At 39.1% G+C, this 17,337-nt stretch overlaps 1 protein-coding gene across 1 annotated transcript; it reads left to right on the plus strand.

Moving 5' to 3' along the window:
* Nucleotides 1-857: 857 nt before the first annotated feature.
* LOC130850103 (lymphotactin-like) lies at nt 858-4,255 on the plus strand. Its single transcript, XM_057729452.1, has 3 exons — nt 858-974; nt 3,057-3,171; nt 4,077-4,255. The coding sequence occupies exons 1-3, from the start codon at nt 914-916 to the stop codon at nt 4,240-4,242; spliced, it is 342 nt and encodes a 113-aa protein (XP_057585435.1). The 5' UTR covers nt 858-913; the 3' UTR covers nt 4,243-4,255.
* Nucleotides 4,256-17,337: the final 13,082 nt, after the last annotated feature.

Raw genomic sequence — 17,337 nt, forward strand, 5'->3', positions numbered from 1 at the left:
GGGAATGGTTTAAGTGTCTGTGTTTATTCAGAATAGAAACATGAAGGATATTAAGAAACTGGGAAGATATTCAAACTGATGTAAATATAGTATTTATAATTGTCACAATTCTGCAAACACATGTATACCAATAGAGACTCACTGAAAAACATTAAAAATAAAAACAGAATGGTAAGATAGTAGATAATTTTCTTTTTCTTTTTTCCGAAATAAAGTTTCTCTCAGGACAACTTTTCAAAATCTTTTTAAAAGTTATGTATTAAGTTACAATATAGCAACGCTGTGCATATAGACAGGCTCCAAAAGGGGTTTGCTGGGAGAGTGGTGAAAATAAAGGGTTTATTGATGAGGCAGAGCAGAGAAAGCTGGGAAGAAGACAGCATCCTTCGTCTCCCTAGAGTCCTGAGGATGTCTGCCCTATGATCACTGTGGGGAAGGTCATATGATCACTGGTGGTGGAAGCCTCATGTCACAGGGGATGTTACATGAGGTAGGTGGGGGGCCCAGACCACAGTGACCACCCCACCTCGTTTCCTTTACACTGTCCCCGTGCTGGGCTATGACACTGACGTGACCTTGGGGCATGTCTGCAGTGGAAGGTTTGAATTTAGCCTGGTGGCAGGAGAAGAGAAAACTACATTTCTTTGGTGCACACATTTGGTTTCACTGACACGTTAGCCACAGGAGGAAGAGAAAAGGCCACAAGGTATTGGGTTAGTATGAGTGGGGACAAAGGAACGTTTTTTTTTTCAAACAATGAAAGCATCAGTATTGCAAAGACTTTCCGTGATTCCACACCCACCTTGAAAGACCCTTCTCACCACAGGAAGTGTGCTGACCACTGGAGGAATAAAAGAGACTCAAAGGAGCAGTTCCTCAGCCTCTCGCTGCACAGCTCAGCAGGATCTCAGCCATGAGACTTCTCATCCTGGCCTTTCTTGGGATCTGCTGTCTCGCTGCATACACTGTGGAAGGTAAGTCATAGCTTATTTATGAGATAAGGAATATCTAGATATGCTGGCAGAGGCCACACATTTTGGTTTGACTCAGGTTGTGACTGGAGTAAACTACTTTCTCTAAGCTAAGCCTCAGGCTTCCCATGTGCAAAAGGGGAATAATTTGACTCTAGAGGACTTTGCAGATTTTGAAGATAGAACCTGGTTACAATCTGGGCTGCTATTTTTCATAATTGGGTGATCTGTGGTAAATATCTTCACCTCTGTTGGCCAATGCTTACTTATCTATGAATGAATATGATGACTGATAAGCTTACCCAGGATTAAAATGAAATAAATCTTAGGTTTCCACACAAGTCCTAATTTCTGGATTAATGTTAGCTGTGGAATGGTGATGACAACTGTACATAGCTTTGAAGCTTTTGCCTATTTAATATTGATCTCAAAATTTGGGGAGTTCACAAGGCGGAAATGACCTAAAGGGTGCATGTTCTGAAGCAAATCAATGTTTTCTCTTAACACAAACATGACTGGAAGCTCGTACCTTTATACCCAGGAAATCAATATTAGCTTTAAGTGTATAAGAGAGGCTATTACTACTGCTATGAATGTCGTTCCCACTTATGATCAGTTTTTGAGTTTATAAGATACTATAACTGCTAACAAATATTAAGGCCTTATATGCAACCAAATAATCCTACAAGACTTGCCCACATGAGGCTTAGCTACACTGAGTCTCACCTGAGCATTCTACACATATTTGTTAAGGGATCATTTTTTCGCAACTGATTGGAGTGTATTTCTCCATGTGGCTCTGGCAACGAGCGAGAATACCCTTTGGGTATAATGAATGTTTCAGCTAACTCTCCTTTCAACCTCCTAATCTATAGACATTATGTAGGCTAGAATATCTGAACCTGATCATGGATCCGCAAGGGTGTCCATAAATCGAGATGGCAATGTCTGGAACTCCATGACATTGTGCCCCAAATACAAGATATATTGATGAAACAAAAACATTTAGGCCTAATGTTGCCCAAGCCATGGCTGATTGGCATTTCTCTGAGACAATAGGCTGCCACTTGCTGCCCTGGGTTTTGGTGGAAACCTGTTACAAGTAAGGAAAGAAGACTGAGGAGGAGTGCAGACACTTGGGCATTTCCCTTTTTCACTGGGTTCAGAGTCAGTTCAGCATTAGAAATCAGTTGTCAAGTGTCGAGGGTAAGGAATGTGAGGCTGGATATTGAGTGACAGAGAGAAGGAGAGATGAAGAGCAATATGAGTGCACCCCTTCTGCTCAGTTTCACGTTTATAAAAAGCCCTCGGTTTGGGGGGGGGGCTGGGGTGAAGGGGAAGCTGGGACGAAGCAAGTGAGTACCACAGACATATATATAGTACCAACTGTAAAATAGATAGCCAGTGGGAAGTTGTTGTATAACAAAGGGAGTCCAACTCAAGGATGGAAGATGCCTTAGAGGACTGGGACGGGGAGGGTGGGGGGGACTCGGGGGGGGGGAGATGAGGGAGGGAGGGAATATGGGGAAATGTGTATAAAAACAGATGATTGAACTTGGTGTACCCCCCCCCACAAAAGCCTTCTGATATCAGCAGCACTACAGCTCAAGCTTCATTATCATCAGCTATGATTTTAGATGCCTTTTGACTGATTATTTCTCTGACAAATATTCTCTGACAATACTTGCTTCTCTGAGAAGCAAATACCAGCTTGGGAGAAAATCAGCACTTAGAAACCATTATTAGATTTTAGCAAACCCTTACTATTATTAACTCTCCCAAGTTATCTTCTTTTCTCAATTTAAGATGTTCTCTAAACTTAAAAATCTTAATCCCCCTGGGTTATTTCTGTGGAGGATGAGTACTTTATGAACTACTTCCTTTACATGTTTCACATATTACCACTGAACATGACAACCCCTTTATTTATTCAGTCAAAAATGAGCTGCCTCTCCCACATTTCGTGTTGCCTTCCCCAAATTACTCTCGATCAGGTCACTCTTTGTTATTTTATTTACAGCACTCTAACATATGTACTGTTAGAAATTATATTTCATCCTTTGTTTTCTTTGTTTCCCTTACCAGGTGTGGGGAGTGAAGTTCTAGAGAAGTCAATCTGTGTGAGTCTGACTACCCAGCGACTGCCAATTAAAAACATTAAGACGTACACCATCAAGGAGGGCTCCATGAAAGCAGTGATGTGAGTTTCTCGCCCCCACATCTGGGCTTGATGGAGCACAATAGATAGAAATGCTGCCCTCCTCAGGAAAAATCAGGCGACAAGGAGGAAGACCTCCACTTAGCCAATAGTCCTTTTGTTTTTCCATATAAAGGGTGTCTTTATGTAGCCTCGAACAATAATTATGACAAAAGTTGGCAGCTAAGGAGAATATCAGCCTCCTTTCTGATTTATCTTAGGAGAAGAATCTAACTTCTGTGGGAAGCAGATGAATAATGTGCTCTGTCCCCAGGGCTAGGTTTAGAGCTGGCTGGTTCAGATCAGGGTTTGACTGTAGGGCCACACTGGTGTGGGGTGCATCCGTTCCCATCCCTCCCCTCCGCTGCCTTTCTCTTCCCTCATGGTTGCTGGTGTAGAGTGCCAGCCTTTATCAGTTGCCATAGCTCAAGGAATAGTGTCAACAGCTAGCCTATATGGTACCATTCTTTTCCAGGATCTCATTTTCAGAGCAGCAACTCTTCCCAACACACAACCGCAACTTTACCCCCTTCAAATAGCATAAAGAAATCCCCTTTTGCCCAGAAAATAAGATGAGTGTGCTTAGTTTTGAAGACTAAGATGACATGTGATAATTGGACTAGATGACCTCAAATGTCCAGTTTAATGACATCATTTGTTAGCAATGATGAGAGAAGAAGGCTGCAAGTTATGTTGAACAAGGGATCTGGGTATTACCTGGAGCCATTTCTCCTTTATGCGAAAATAGATTGCAGAAGAAAGATTTTCATTTATGGTCTCCTGAATATGAAAGACTGTTTGTCCACTCATTTCTGCACAAAGTCTCTTATATATGAGCTGATCTTAACTTCTGGTCTCAAGGCTTTGAGGATGTGACTAATTTTGTTTGTCTTTTCCTTGCATTGCAGATTTATTACCAGGCGTGGCCTTAAAATCTGTGCTGATCCACAGGTTGAGTGGGTGAAAAAAGCAGTCCGAACAATAGACAAGTCCACCAGGAGAAATGTGAGCCAGACCAAGCCTACAGGAGCCCAACAATCCACCGATACAGCTGTGACCCTGACTGGGCAATGACCTTCTGGCGCCTGTCCCCTGACTAGTCAGCCAATTCATTTCCCTGTAAAGCTCATGGACTAATTACATTATATTCACCTTGATAAAGTGCTGCATGAGTCAAGTTATTTTCTTATATTTTTATTTTTTTATATGTTATATTCAGTTAGATGCTCTGTTTAATAAATATTTATTATTAAGAATAGTCCGAAAGTTTATTCATTACATATTGGGAAAGGAAATACATCATTGTGTTCTATTTCTGTCCTAACTGTACCTCCTTTTGATGGTATCCATGATGGGAGAGATTTCAGTCAGTGTTTATCAGAGATGAACCCTATATTCATCATTCTTCGGTTCTGGAGTGAAATAGTTCTCTACAAGAGTCATAGGTGACAACTGTGACAATGACAATTTAAGATCTATTCCAACCTGTGTTCATGATGGAGATCTACTTTTATGGACTAAAGGAGAAAATGGTCCAGCTGTTATTGGATCCCCATCCTGAGCGTTCACTCCTCAAAAAGTGGCTTCATTCAAGTTGGATCTCGAGCAAGTTCTCGTACTTCTGTGTTTCATTTGATCTCCTATAAAAGAAAGAAAGAAGACATAGCTTTTCAGTTCTTTCATTTTCCAAGGTAACAAAGGTTACACTTTTAATGAGAAGATACTTTATTTAAGCAGAAATCACTTCTCCTCAAATCGGGCAATGATCTCACTGCCTTTCTGTAATTTCAACAATTGTCACTACTCTAGTTATCATACAAGTCATGCCTTTTTTTCCTTTTTTTTTTGCCAATAAGTGTTTAATACCCCAACACTGTCACCTGGAATATTTCTTGAATATGATAGCAATTTGCAGTAGAGTTTTAATTAACGTTACTTCACGTGGTCAGTTAACACCCGAGACTGTACACCCCTGCTGTATTCTCCTTGAACTGCTAATTTAATTCATGTTTATGACTCTCTATCCAAGTAGCAGATGATGTACACATCCATTTCTATCTGACTTTAAATAGTTAAGAACTGATCAGACCTTGATAGTTTGAAGCCAAGAGAAAGGACTAACTGTTCTCTAGTCCTAAGGGAACAATCAGCAAAGTGAAGTATTTTCAGAGGGTAACTGAGGGCATGTTGTTGACATTAGCTCACCTCTAGTCATCCAAGTAGTACACCAGAGAGGAAATGATTAAAACACTGCCTCCTAGCAAAGGGTGGTGTCATCTGTACTTTCTCACTGCTATTTGCCCACAATAATGTTGAAAACTGGTCTTAAAGGAAACACTAAAAAGAAAACACTTGTTTTATGGGGGTGGGGTGAAACCTAGCAAAGTCACAGAAGATGAAAGGAAATTTTCCTGATTGAACATGTACGTGCATTTCCCAAATGACTTCCAAACCCTAGAGGTTTTCAAGAGATAATAATAATATGTGTGGGGACTAGCCTGGTGGCACAGTGGTTAAGAATCTGCCTGCCAATGTAGGGGACATGGGTTCGAGCCCTGGTCTGGAAAGATCCCACATACTGTGGAGCAACTAAGCCCATGTGCCACAACTGCAGAGCCTGTGTTCCAGAGCCTGTGCTCCAGAGCCCGCCAACCAAAACCATTGAGCCCAGGCACCGAAACGACCGAAGCCCATGCACCTAGAGCCCACGCTTTGCAGCAAGAGAAGCCACCACACTGAGAAGCCCACGCACCCCAATGAAGAGTAGCCCTCACTTGCCAGAACTAGAGAAAGCCTGTGTGCAACAATGAAGACCTACTGCAGCCAATATATATATATATATATTGGAAGAATCTAGGTATACATTTTTTGTTACCACATTCTCTAAGGTGGCTAGGTGACCAAACAGTGCACTCAACTTTTAACTAACTGGTTGTTTTGAATGCCTTAGGTAGGACCTGCATCTCCTAACTCTAACTCTGTGGTTTATTTGACTTCAATTCAATTCAGAGAAATAATCTAGGAAGGAGAGATGTCAAAATATTAATTTTTTTTAGTGACTGTGACCCCTCTGTTGTGCTCCTATGGCGTCTTATACGTAATTTTAATCTAAAACTTACCAATTTATAATGAATTGTTCATTTGCCTGTCTGTGCTTCCCCCACCCCAATCCTGCAGTCAGACGGTCAGCTGCTTGTGTGCATATTCACACCGGGTCCTCAGTGCCTAGCATACAACTGAGGGCGGGGGTCAATTAATATTTGGATGAATGGAGAGAATAATGTATATTACATTATTTCTTTCATTCAACTCTTTCATATTTCTAAAATTATATATAACCCCAAAGAAACTTTATTAAGAGGAGGTTCATTCCAGTAAATATTTTTGGGTATTTGCTATAAGACAAGAAGTGTGTTAAGCTGTGTATTTACCAAGATGAGTAAAACACCACTTCTGTTCTCCAGGAGATCGCATTCCAGCAGATGAGACCATGATGTGAGAAAACCAATTGCAGTACAGGATTTGAAAGCGGTAATAAATGGGCATAGTCGAGATATAGAAATAACACAGAGAAGGAAATAATTATCTTGAGAATGTTCTCTAAAATGTTTTCTGAATTTATATATAATTATCAATTAGTATTATTAATAAAGAAATGGAGATGCATCCTTAGTTGGTTTGCAGAAAGACGTTGTCACATATTTCTCTCTTCACTACGAAATTATTCCATTGTGATTGAAATATTTGTAGAGTATTTTATTCTTTTGCTGATATTTGATGTAACCATACAGCGAGGCTAAAACTGTCACTGAAATTTAAGTGGTGAGGAAATTGAGCCACAGAGAGATTGATTGCCTTGGCTAAGAGCACACAGTTATTAAGAAACTGAGCCTAGGACTTCCCTGGTGGCACAGTGGTTAAGAATCCACCTGCGAATGCAGAGGACATGGGTTCGAGTCCTGGTCTGGGGAAATCTCACATGCCTTAGAACAACTAAGCCCACGTGCCACAACTACTGACACTGTGCTCTAGAGCCTTCCACCCACAACGGCTGAAACCCACATGCCTAGAGCCCGTGCTCAGCAACAAAAGAAGCCACTGCAGTGAGAAGCCCGCTCACCATAACAAAGAGTAGTCCTGGCTCACCACCACTAGAGAAAGCCTGTGTTCAGCAACAAAGACCCAATGCACACAAAGAAACAGAAAACAATGGAGTTTAAATAAAACAGTAAATTAAAAAAAAAAAAGGAAACAGAGCCTGCTCTCAGATAGGGACTTTGTGTGATATTTAGGCTCAGGAAGGAGAGTGATAATGTACAAGTCTTGTTAGAGTGAGTCTAATCGGAGAAAGGATAAACTTTTCAACAAATAGTTCTGGAAAAACCGGGCATCCACATGCAAGAAAAGAAAATCCTGACACAGACGTTATGCATTTCATAAAAAATTCACTCAAAATGTATCATAGGCCAAATGTCAAATGCAAAATTATTAAACACCTGGAAGATTACATCAAAGAAAATCTAGATGACCTTGGGCTTGGAGATGGTTTTGCTTTTAGGTATGACACCAAAGACATGCTCCTTCAGAGAAAAAAGTAAGTTGGAGCTCCTCAAAATTATAAACTTCTCTTCTGTGAAAGACACTGTCAGGAGAAAGAGAAGATCAGGGTTAGGAGAAAATATTGTCAAAGACATATCTGATAGGTTAGGAGAAAATATTTTCAAAGACATATCTGATAAAGGACTGATATCCAAAGGACGCACAGAACTCTTAAAACTCAACCACAAGAAAACAAATAACTTGATTAAATAACCCAGGCAAAAGATCTTCACAAATGCCTCACCAAAGGAGATATACAGATGGAAAATCAACATAGGAAAAGATGCTCAACATCATACCTCATTAGGAAATTGCAAATTGAAATAATAATGACACACCTCTACACAACTATTAGAACGGCAAAAATTCAAAACACTAACACCACCAAATGATGGCAAGGATGTGGAGCAACAGGAATTCTCATTCGTTATGGGTGGGAATGCAAAGTGGCACAGCCACTTTGAATAGTTTGGCCGTTCCTTACAAAGCTAAATATAGACTTAGCATATGATCTGTCCATTGCGATGCTTGGAATGTACCCAAGTGAGTTGAAAACTTATGCTCACACAAAACCTGTACATGGATGTTTTCATAGCTTTCTTCAAATTTCCAAAACTTGGAAGCAACTTAGATGTCCTTCAATAGGTGACTGGATAAATAAACTGTGGTACATCCATACAATGAAATAGTATTCAGTGCTAAAGAGAAACGAGCGATGGAGTCACAAAGACGTGGAAGGAACTTAAAAGTGTATTGTTAAGTGAAAGAATTCAATATGAAAAGACTACCTAATATGTGATTTTACTTGTATGGCCTTTGGGAAAGGCAAAGTATGGAGGCAGTAAAGAGTGTTGGTTTTCAGAAATTTAGACTGAGGTAGGGATGAATAGGTGGAGCACAGGCGAGTTTTGGGGTAGTGAAACTATTCTGTGTGACGTTACAGGGTGGGTCCATTTGTGGAAACGCTTAGAATGTGCAGCCCAAAGAGTGTGTCCTAATGGAAACTGTGGAATTCGGGTGATGATGTGTCCATGTAGGTTCATCAGTGAAACCAACGTGCCCCTCTGGTGTGGGATGATGAACGTGGGGAGGGTGTATGTGTGTGTGGAGCAAGGGGATAGATGGGGACTCTGTACTTTCTGCTCAATTTTGCTGTGAAACTCACCAACGCCACTCTTAAAAATAATGTCAGTCAGCTAAAAGCAAACTCCGTGGCTTTTGTCCACAATCATAAAACTCTCCCCAAATATGGATGCCATGTGGAGCCTTCTATGTGTATGTTGATCTCTTCCAAATCTAAACTTGTAGATGTAGTTTGATTGGTTCAATCTAAGCCATATGAGGATGACAGGTTGGAAATGGACTCAGGAATCTACGTTGAGGAAAAGGACCAGGATATAGGAATTTCCACAGACATAGGAACTCATATTGGCACCACTCTGGCAAATATCCACTACAAACTCCAATGAGGAAAGGGAAAAATCTCACATTAATATATTTCAACAGCTAACTCTATTGATAGGCATAACACCGGAGTAATTAATTCACTCTCTTCCCCCCACTCAATGGGAAAATGTCTTCTTCATTTTGATATTTGCTTCCTTGAATTTCTATAGGTGTACTTTCTTTTTAAGAACTTTTACTGAGATACAGTTAACATACAATAAACTGCATATATTTAGAGTGTACAATTTGGTAACCCAATCTCCCAATTCATTTCCCCCCAACCCTCCCGCTTTCCCCATCTATATGTGTACTTTTATTTTTTTGGTGGTGATGTTCCTGCCAGAAATAGCTAGAGTGCATGTGTAGCTTTTTCTAACTGCTTTCAATACATTCACTTCTAGGAACTGTTAACTAAAAAGCGTTAGCATGTCCTCACACTAACATTTTAAGCAGTAAATAAGCAAAGTTTACATATGTATTAAACTCCTTTTATGTCACTTATGCAAATGCAATTGCCCCTAACATATTTTTTTTGACTATTTCAGCAAAATCCAGATGCTGACTATCTAAAGATTTATTTTTTAAATGTTAGGACTATCAACTGATTCTACCAGTGGGAAGATGATGCCATGTTTGGATTTGATGGTAAACTCAGAATTTAATGAACTTGACTATTCCAACAGGAGTTAAAAATACAAGGATTAGGGAAATTCCTACAGCAGGGATAGGATAGTGACATGAAGAAAGAAAGAAGAAGCAAGGACTAGAATAAGGGCAGGCTCTGGGGCTATAGAGGTTGGTACAGGTGTGGTGACTCATTTTTGTAGGCTATTGATTGAGACCTAAAAGGAAATAATCACGGTCCTAAAGGGAAGGAGAAGGTAAGTTGTAAACTCAGCTAAGCAGCAAAGGGGAGTATCAAACACCTGTAGGTATTATAGGGAAACTTGCAGGAATAGCTTACATTTATGGCTTATCATGAAAGATATTAAAATACCATAAATAATAAAATGTATAATGAAATTGCTGGTACTAATCACAACTTTTAAAAAGAAGATGTTGATCAACACTTTGAATTTTTAAAAAATTCCTCTTGTAATATCACTTACAGATTGGAAGGAAGGAAATGAGTTACAGTAGATGAATTTTCTCCTCTGTGAGCTCCCTTAGGGACCTTCTCTGTTTCATATTATGACAGTCGACTATGTAATGTATTAACCATAGTTCGGTGTTAATATTTGAGAGTGAGGCTCTATGCTTTATGCACCGTAAGATTATTTGTGGCTACTGGAGAGCCAATGTTCTGTTTCAAGCTATGATAGTAGAGTTCATGTTGCAATGGATTATGACAGAAATCTATATGTCCGTGGATATATATAACTCATCAGAACATGAGTCCTGTCTTATTAAGAACTCTTTTTGTTGATTACAAGAATAACTTTATGAGTAAATGATTTTAATGGAGGAATTTCTGATATTATGTCAGAATGATGGGAGTATTACTTTGGGTCAGGAGAACTTTGGGTGGCAACGTGAAAATCAATGCATGAAAGCCACTTAGTTTCACAGCACCTGTTGGCAGTACCTGCCAGACTTGGCTTAGAAACCCTTGAGAGTGTCCACAGGCTACTTACTCAATTCATATTAGGTACTATTTTCTCTCTCTCCCCCTCCCTCTCTTTGCCTTTTAATTATCCTGAACTTGAACATAAAAATGTATCCATGAACTACCTAGTTTCCTTAATTTCATTTCTTTAAGTGCATTATTGAGTTCTACATGGCAAAAGGGAAAGAGCTTGGTTACACATTACATTTGTAATTTGTATTTTATCTGAGCATTTTGTAGCCATAATACTACCAGCTTCCACCATATTTCCAAGAGGCTGATGAAAGTAAAGATAGAAGCACTGAGTCACTGAAAGTAACTGGCTGATTGCTCAAAGCTAGCTTCTGGTAGAGCCTCTACTAGTATCCGTGGCATAGTTGCTTGTACTCCCTTTTAAGTGGCGTTTATTTGTAATAACTCACCGAATTAATAAGAAAGGAACCATAGTAGAAGAACTCTGATAATAACAAGTGTTCTACTCATTATGGATTTGATGAGAGTGCCCAAAGAAAATATCAGAGCACCAAGATACTTTCCCCTCATGGAGAAGCCTCTCATGTAGATCTTGCTCAAGAAAGATGCAAACTAAAATACTTTTCTGTGTTCTTAAGCTGAGGTTTTCTGTTAGAAAAAACACTCTTGAGGTTTGCAGGCAATATGTGTGGTTCCCGTTAACATGCATAAACCTGTATATACATGGAACCCTCACTATTTATGTATTACTAGCATTGCAATAGTCAGGAAATTTAGCAGAAAAACAGTTGTAATAAATATGCCAGAGCACCCTCACAAATAAAAGAGAAAGGCACACGCATTCCAAAGGAAATGGGCAAAAATTACCAACGGCAAATTTGTAAAATATTACCAATTTTACCAGTAGTCACAGCAATTGAAGCAGAAGAAGATATAGATTTCAGCCTTAACACCTATATGTTCGCAATGGCTAAAATGATGGATAAAACACAATATTGGTTAGTTTGCAAAAACTTGTATTTTCATACCTTATTAGTGGCAGGGTAAGTTAGGTCCTATTTTGACCTTACTATAAGCCACGGTTTCATATGATATTCACAAATACCCATAAATGGACTTTCATGTAAGAAATTTGGCTTTGTAGATCAGTGGACAGGCAGTGATCCTTGAGAATCCTCTTATGTGGCATTTATCTGCCAGCAAGCTTCATTTTTACATACTCAACCTTTGCACATCTTTTTAAGAAAGCAATATGTATGAAAGTAAGAGATTGTCTTGTGAAAACTTTCTGGAGGGAACTGATGAAAAAGAGATATACAGAAAAGTATATAAAGTTAAAAACATGTCTATCCTTATTGCTGTGTGGTCAGGGGTTTAAAAAAGGAAATAACTTAGAGACCATCGATAGGGAGTAGTAAGTGCATCAGAGAATAGCTGACAGCATAGGGCGCTGGTTAAAAGCTTAGGCTTTGGAATCTGGCAGATTGGAATTTGAATCTTCACTCTGTTATCACGGAGCTTTGGGATTGTGAGTAGATTACTTATCTTCTCCAACCCTCAATTTTCTCATCTATAAAATGTAGATAATGATGTTACTTAATTTGTAATGTTGCTATTATTAAATGAGTTAATAACCTTGAGTGCCTAGCACAAAGCCTCACACATTGCAAGCGTACAATAAGCCCAGAGCCAGTGAAGGCTGTAAGAAGACTGTGAAGTGATATATGTGTAGGCATGCTTATCTGAGATGTTTGGATGAAGCTCCATCAATAGTGCTTAAATGACTATCTCTGGGTAGTGGGATTTGGCTGAATTTTCCTAAAAAAGTTTTTCCTTATAGTGTCTGACTGTTTTTACAATAATCATGTTGTTTTTATAAGAAAAATATAACAAAGATATTTGAATTTAGGGAAAAAAACCTGAGTCCAATATAAGAAAAATTGTCCTGGATATATGTTTCAAATAAAAGAATAGTCGTAGTAATCTTTCTTTTATTTTTGTCTTTAAAAAAAGGAAACTTATGAGGAAAAAAGATGGCAGCGAAGCAGAGGGTTGTGGAATTCTTCCCTCTCCACAGATGCATTGGGAATGCACCAAAAGACACAATAATTCCCACAGAGAACCAATTGAACACCAGTAGACGAACTTGGACACCAGAAAGGACTGCAAGGATCCCAACATAACCAGTAGGGAGACATCTACGATGGCCTAAAGAGGGTGAAGTGGCTGAGCATGGCAGATGGGAGGGAGTGAGAAACACACGGAGGGTCTGCACCACAGCTCAGCATTCCCGGACTGAGACGTCGATTCACAGCTGAACAGGGTGTCTAGGAGTGGGAGCATGGGAACCGGAGAACTGGTTCAGGGTGAGAAACATTGTTGGCAGTGGGTAGACAGACCAAGAGGACAGGAGGGAAGAGGTCTGCAGTGAGAAGTGCCTGCCCTGGAGAGCTGCAGGGCTATGGTGGCAGCTGGATGCTCTTGGCTCATGGGCGGCGGGGAGGAGCCATGGACGTAGCCTCTCTCTCTCTCTCTTTGTTTTTCTTTCTCTCTCTCTCTCTGTCTCTCTCTCTTTCTCTCTCTCTCTGCACCTGCAACGGGCAGAGGAAGGACCCTTCTGGGCCAAGCTAAGGCACTCAGGGATAACAAAGGCCCTCAGGCCCTGGGGTTGGGGGGGTGGGGGCTGGCTTAGAGTGCTGGCAGCTGAGAGCAAAAAAGCCTGGAGAGAGGCCCAACTCTGAGGCATTCTGTTTACACCTGAGCCACTGGTGTCCCTCTGCAACAGGCAACTCCATGCCTGACTGAACCACTGTGACCCAGACAGTGCCTCACTGCTCACTCACTCCCAGGGGAAGGAGCCACTATTGTACCCTCTTCCTCCCCACACACAGCGCTTACAGACGAACAATAAAGGAAGCTTTTCTGATCACAGAAATAATACAAAAACCCAAGGCGGGTAGAAAGACACTTTCAGCTGAGACCCCAAGGAAACAGAAATATTAGTATTAATTCTATTGAACTGGTCCATTCTGGGGTCAGTTCTAGTTTTTTTTTTTTTTTTTCCTTTATTAATTATGATCTTAGTCCTAAGGGATCTATAAATTTTATAATATGTTTTTTTATTCTATTTTTAGTTTTAGCCTTTTTATATACTTCTATCTCAAGCTAAGTTTTTTGTAGTGCTGACTATATATCTCTCCTACCTTCTTTTCATCTCTATCTTTTACACATTTCTATTTCTTTCTTTTTATTTTCATATTTCCAGTCACGTTACACTCTTCTGTTGCACCGTCTTCTATCCTTTTTTAGTTTATTTTATCTTAACATACTGATAAGCAACATTATCAATCTGCTCAGTCTCCTTGCTTTATTCTTCAGATGACACACCACCTTGGTATTTACTATTAGGTTTTTGTCTTTATCTTAGTTCCTGGTATACTTGCCTAATTTCATTCTGAGAATCTCCAGTCTGTCTGGTAGTACTCAAGCTCCTTTTTATATTTGATCCTAGCTTTCAATATCTCCCTGCATTTGTGTTTGTGTGTGTGTGGTGATATTTGTTTGTTTGTTTGCTTTTGCTTTTGTTTCTGTTCTGTTCTGTTTTGGTTTTGAATCTCTGTTGGTTTCTTCTTTGAATGTCTGATAGCATACTGGGGTTCTTCTGTCAGGTCTTTCTAGTGCCTTATGTTCTATTGGATTCAGTATTTGTGTGTCTTTTACATGTATGTGTTTCCTAGACTTAGTATTTGTTTGACTCAACACTCTGCCATTAGTCTGGGGTTTGGACAGTCTTCTTGAAACCTCGTTATTGCTGGTACAAGCAACCCATGAAGTTTGGACTACCATAAGAAAACAAAGAACACCATGCAGGCAAAGGAGAAGGAAAAAAACTCATAAGACCAAATAAATGAAGAGGAAATAGGAAAAATGCCTGAAAAAGAATTCAGAGTAACGATAGTAAAAATGATACAAAATCTTGACAGCAAAATACAGAAAATACAAGAAACAGTTAATAAGGACTCAGAAGAACTAAAGAACAAACAAACAGCAATGGACAACAAAATAACTGAAAATAAAAATACTCTAGATGATATAAACAGCAGAATAACTGAGGCAGAAGAATGAATAAGTGAGTTGGAAGACACAATGGGGGAAATAACTGCCACAGAGCAGGAAAAAGAAAAAAAGAATAAAAAGAATAGAAGACAGTCTCAGAGACCTCAGTGATAACACTAAGCACACCAACATTTGAATCATAGGCATCTCAGAAGAAGAAAAAAAAGAAAGGGTCTGAGAAAATATTTGAAGAGGTTATAGTGGAAAAGTTCCCCAACATGGGAAAGGAAATAACCAAGTCCAAGAAGCACAGAAAGTCCCATACAGAATAAACCCAAGGAGAAATACACCAAGACACATATTAATCAAACTAACAACAATTAAACACAAAGAAAAAATATTAAAAGCAGCAAGAGAAAAGCAACAAATAACATATAAGGGAAAACCCATAAGGATAACAGCTGACCTTTCTGCAGAAACTGTGCAGGACAGAAGGGAATGGCAGGATATACTGAAAGTCCTGAAAGAGAAAAACCTACAGCCAAGAATACTCTATCCAGCAAGAATCTCATTCAGAGTTGATGGAGAAATCAAAAGCTTTCCAGACAAGCAAAAGTTAAGAGAATTCAGCACCACCAAACCAGCCTTACAACAGTTGCTAAAGGAACTTTTCTAAGCAGGAAACACAAGAGAAGGAAATCACCTACAAATACAAACCCAAAACAATTAAGAAAATGGTAATCGGAACACACATGTCAATAATCACCTTAAATGAAAACGGATTAAATGCTCCAACCAAAAGACACAGACTGGCTGAATGGATACAAAAACAAGACACTTCTATATGCTGCCTACAAGAAACCCACTTCAGACCAAGGGATACATATAGACTGAAAGGAAAGGGACGGAAAAAGATATTCCATGCAAATAGAAGTCCAAAGAAAGCTGGAGTAGCAATACTCATATCAGACAAATTAGACTTGAAAGTAAAGACTATTACAAGAGACAAGGAAGGTTACTACATAATGATCAAGGGATCCATCCAAGAAGAACATATCACAATGGTAAATATCTATGCCCCCAACATAGGAGCACCTCAATGCATAAGGCAAATGCTAATAGCCATAAAAGGGGACATCGACAGTAATACAATAGTAGTGGGAGACTTGAACACCCCACTTACATCAATGGACAGATCATCCAAACAGAAAATCAATAAAGACACGCAAGCTTTAAATGACACATTAGACCATCTCAACTTACTTGATCTTTATAGGACAGTCCATCCAAAAACTACAGCATACACTTTCTTCTCAAGTGCACACGGAACATTTTCCAGGATAGATCACATCTTGGGTCACATATAAAACCTCAGTAAATTCAAGAAAATTGCAATCATAGCAAACATCTTCTCTGACCACAGCACCATGAGACTAGATATCAATTACAGGAAAACAACTGCAAAAAATACAAACACATGGAGGCTAAACAATACACTATTAAGCAACCAATACATCATTAAAGAAACAAAGAGGAAGTCAAAAAATATCTAGAAACAAATGACAATGAAAACACAACAACCCAAAACCTATGGGATGCAGCAATAGCAGTTCTAAGAGGGAAGTTTACAGCAATACAGTCCTACCTTAAGAAACAAGAAAAATATCAAATAAGCAATGTAACCTTACACTTAAAACAATTAGAGAAAGAAGAACAAAGAAACCTCAAAGTGAGCAGAAGGAAAGAAATCATAAAGATCAGATCAGAAATAAATGAAAAAGAAAGGAAGGAAACAATAGCAAAAATTAATGACACTAAAAGCTGGTTCTTTGAGAAGATAAACAAAATTGATAAACCATTAGCCAGACTCATCAGGAAAAAAAGGGAGAAGATGCAAATCAACAGAATTAGGAATGAAAAAGGAGAGGTAACAATGGACACCACAGAAATACAAAAGTTCATGGGAGACTACCAGAAGCAACTATATGCCAAAAAATTGGATAACCTAGAAGAAATGGATAAATTCTTAGAAAAATACAATCTTCCAAGACTGAACCAGGAAGAAATAGAAAATATGAACAGACCAATCACAAGTACGGAAATTGAGGCTGTGATTAAAAATTTCCCAACACACAAAAGCCCAGGGCCAGATGGCTTCACAGGCGAATTCTATAAAACATTTTGAGAAGAGATAATACCTATCCTTCTCAAACTCTTTCAAAGCATTGTAGAGGAAGGAACATTCCAAAATCCTACTATGAGGCCACCATCACCCTGATACAAAAACCAGAAAAAATACTACAAAAAAAGAACATTACAGACCCATATCACTGATGAATTTAGATGCAAAAATCCTCAACAAAATACTAGCTAACAGAATCCAACAGCACATTAAAAAATCATACACCATGATGAAGTGGGGTTTATCCCTGGGATGCAAGGATTCTTCAATATACACAAATCAATCAACATGATACATCATATCAACA

Source organism: Hippopotamus amphibius, chromosome 3, assembly GCF_030028045.1.
Source record: "Hippopotamus amphibius kiboko isolate mHipAmp2 chromosome 3, mHipAmp2.hap2, whole genome shotgun sequence".
Classification (NCBI taxonomy): Eukaryota; Metazoa; Chordata; class Mammalia; order Artiodactyla; family Hippopotamidae; genus Hippopotamus; species Hippopotamus amphibius.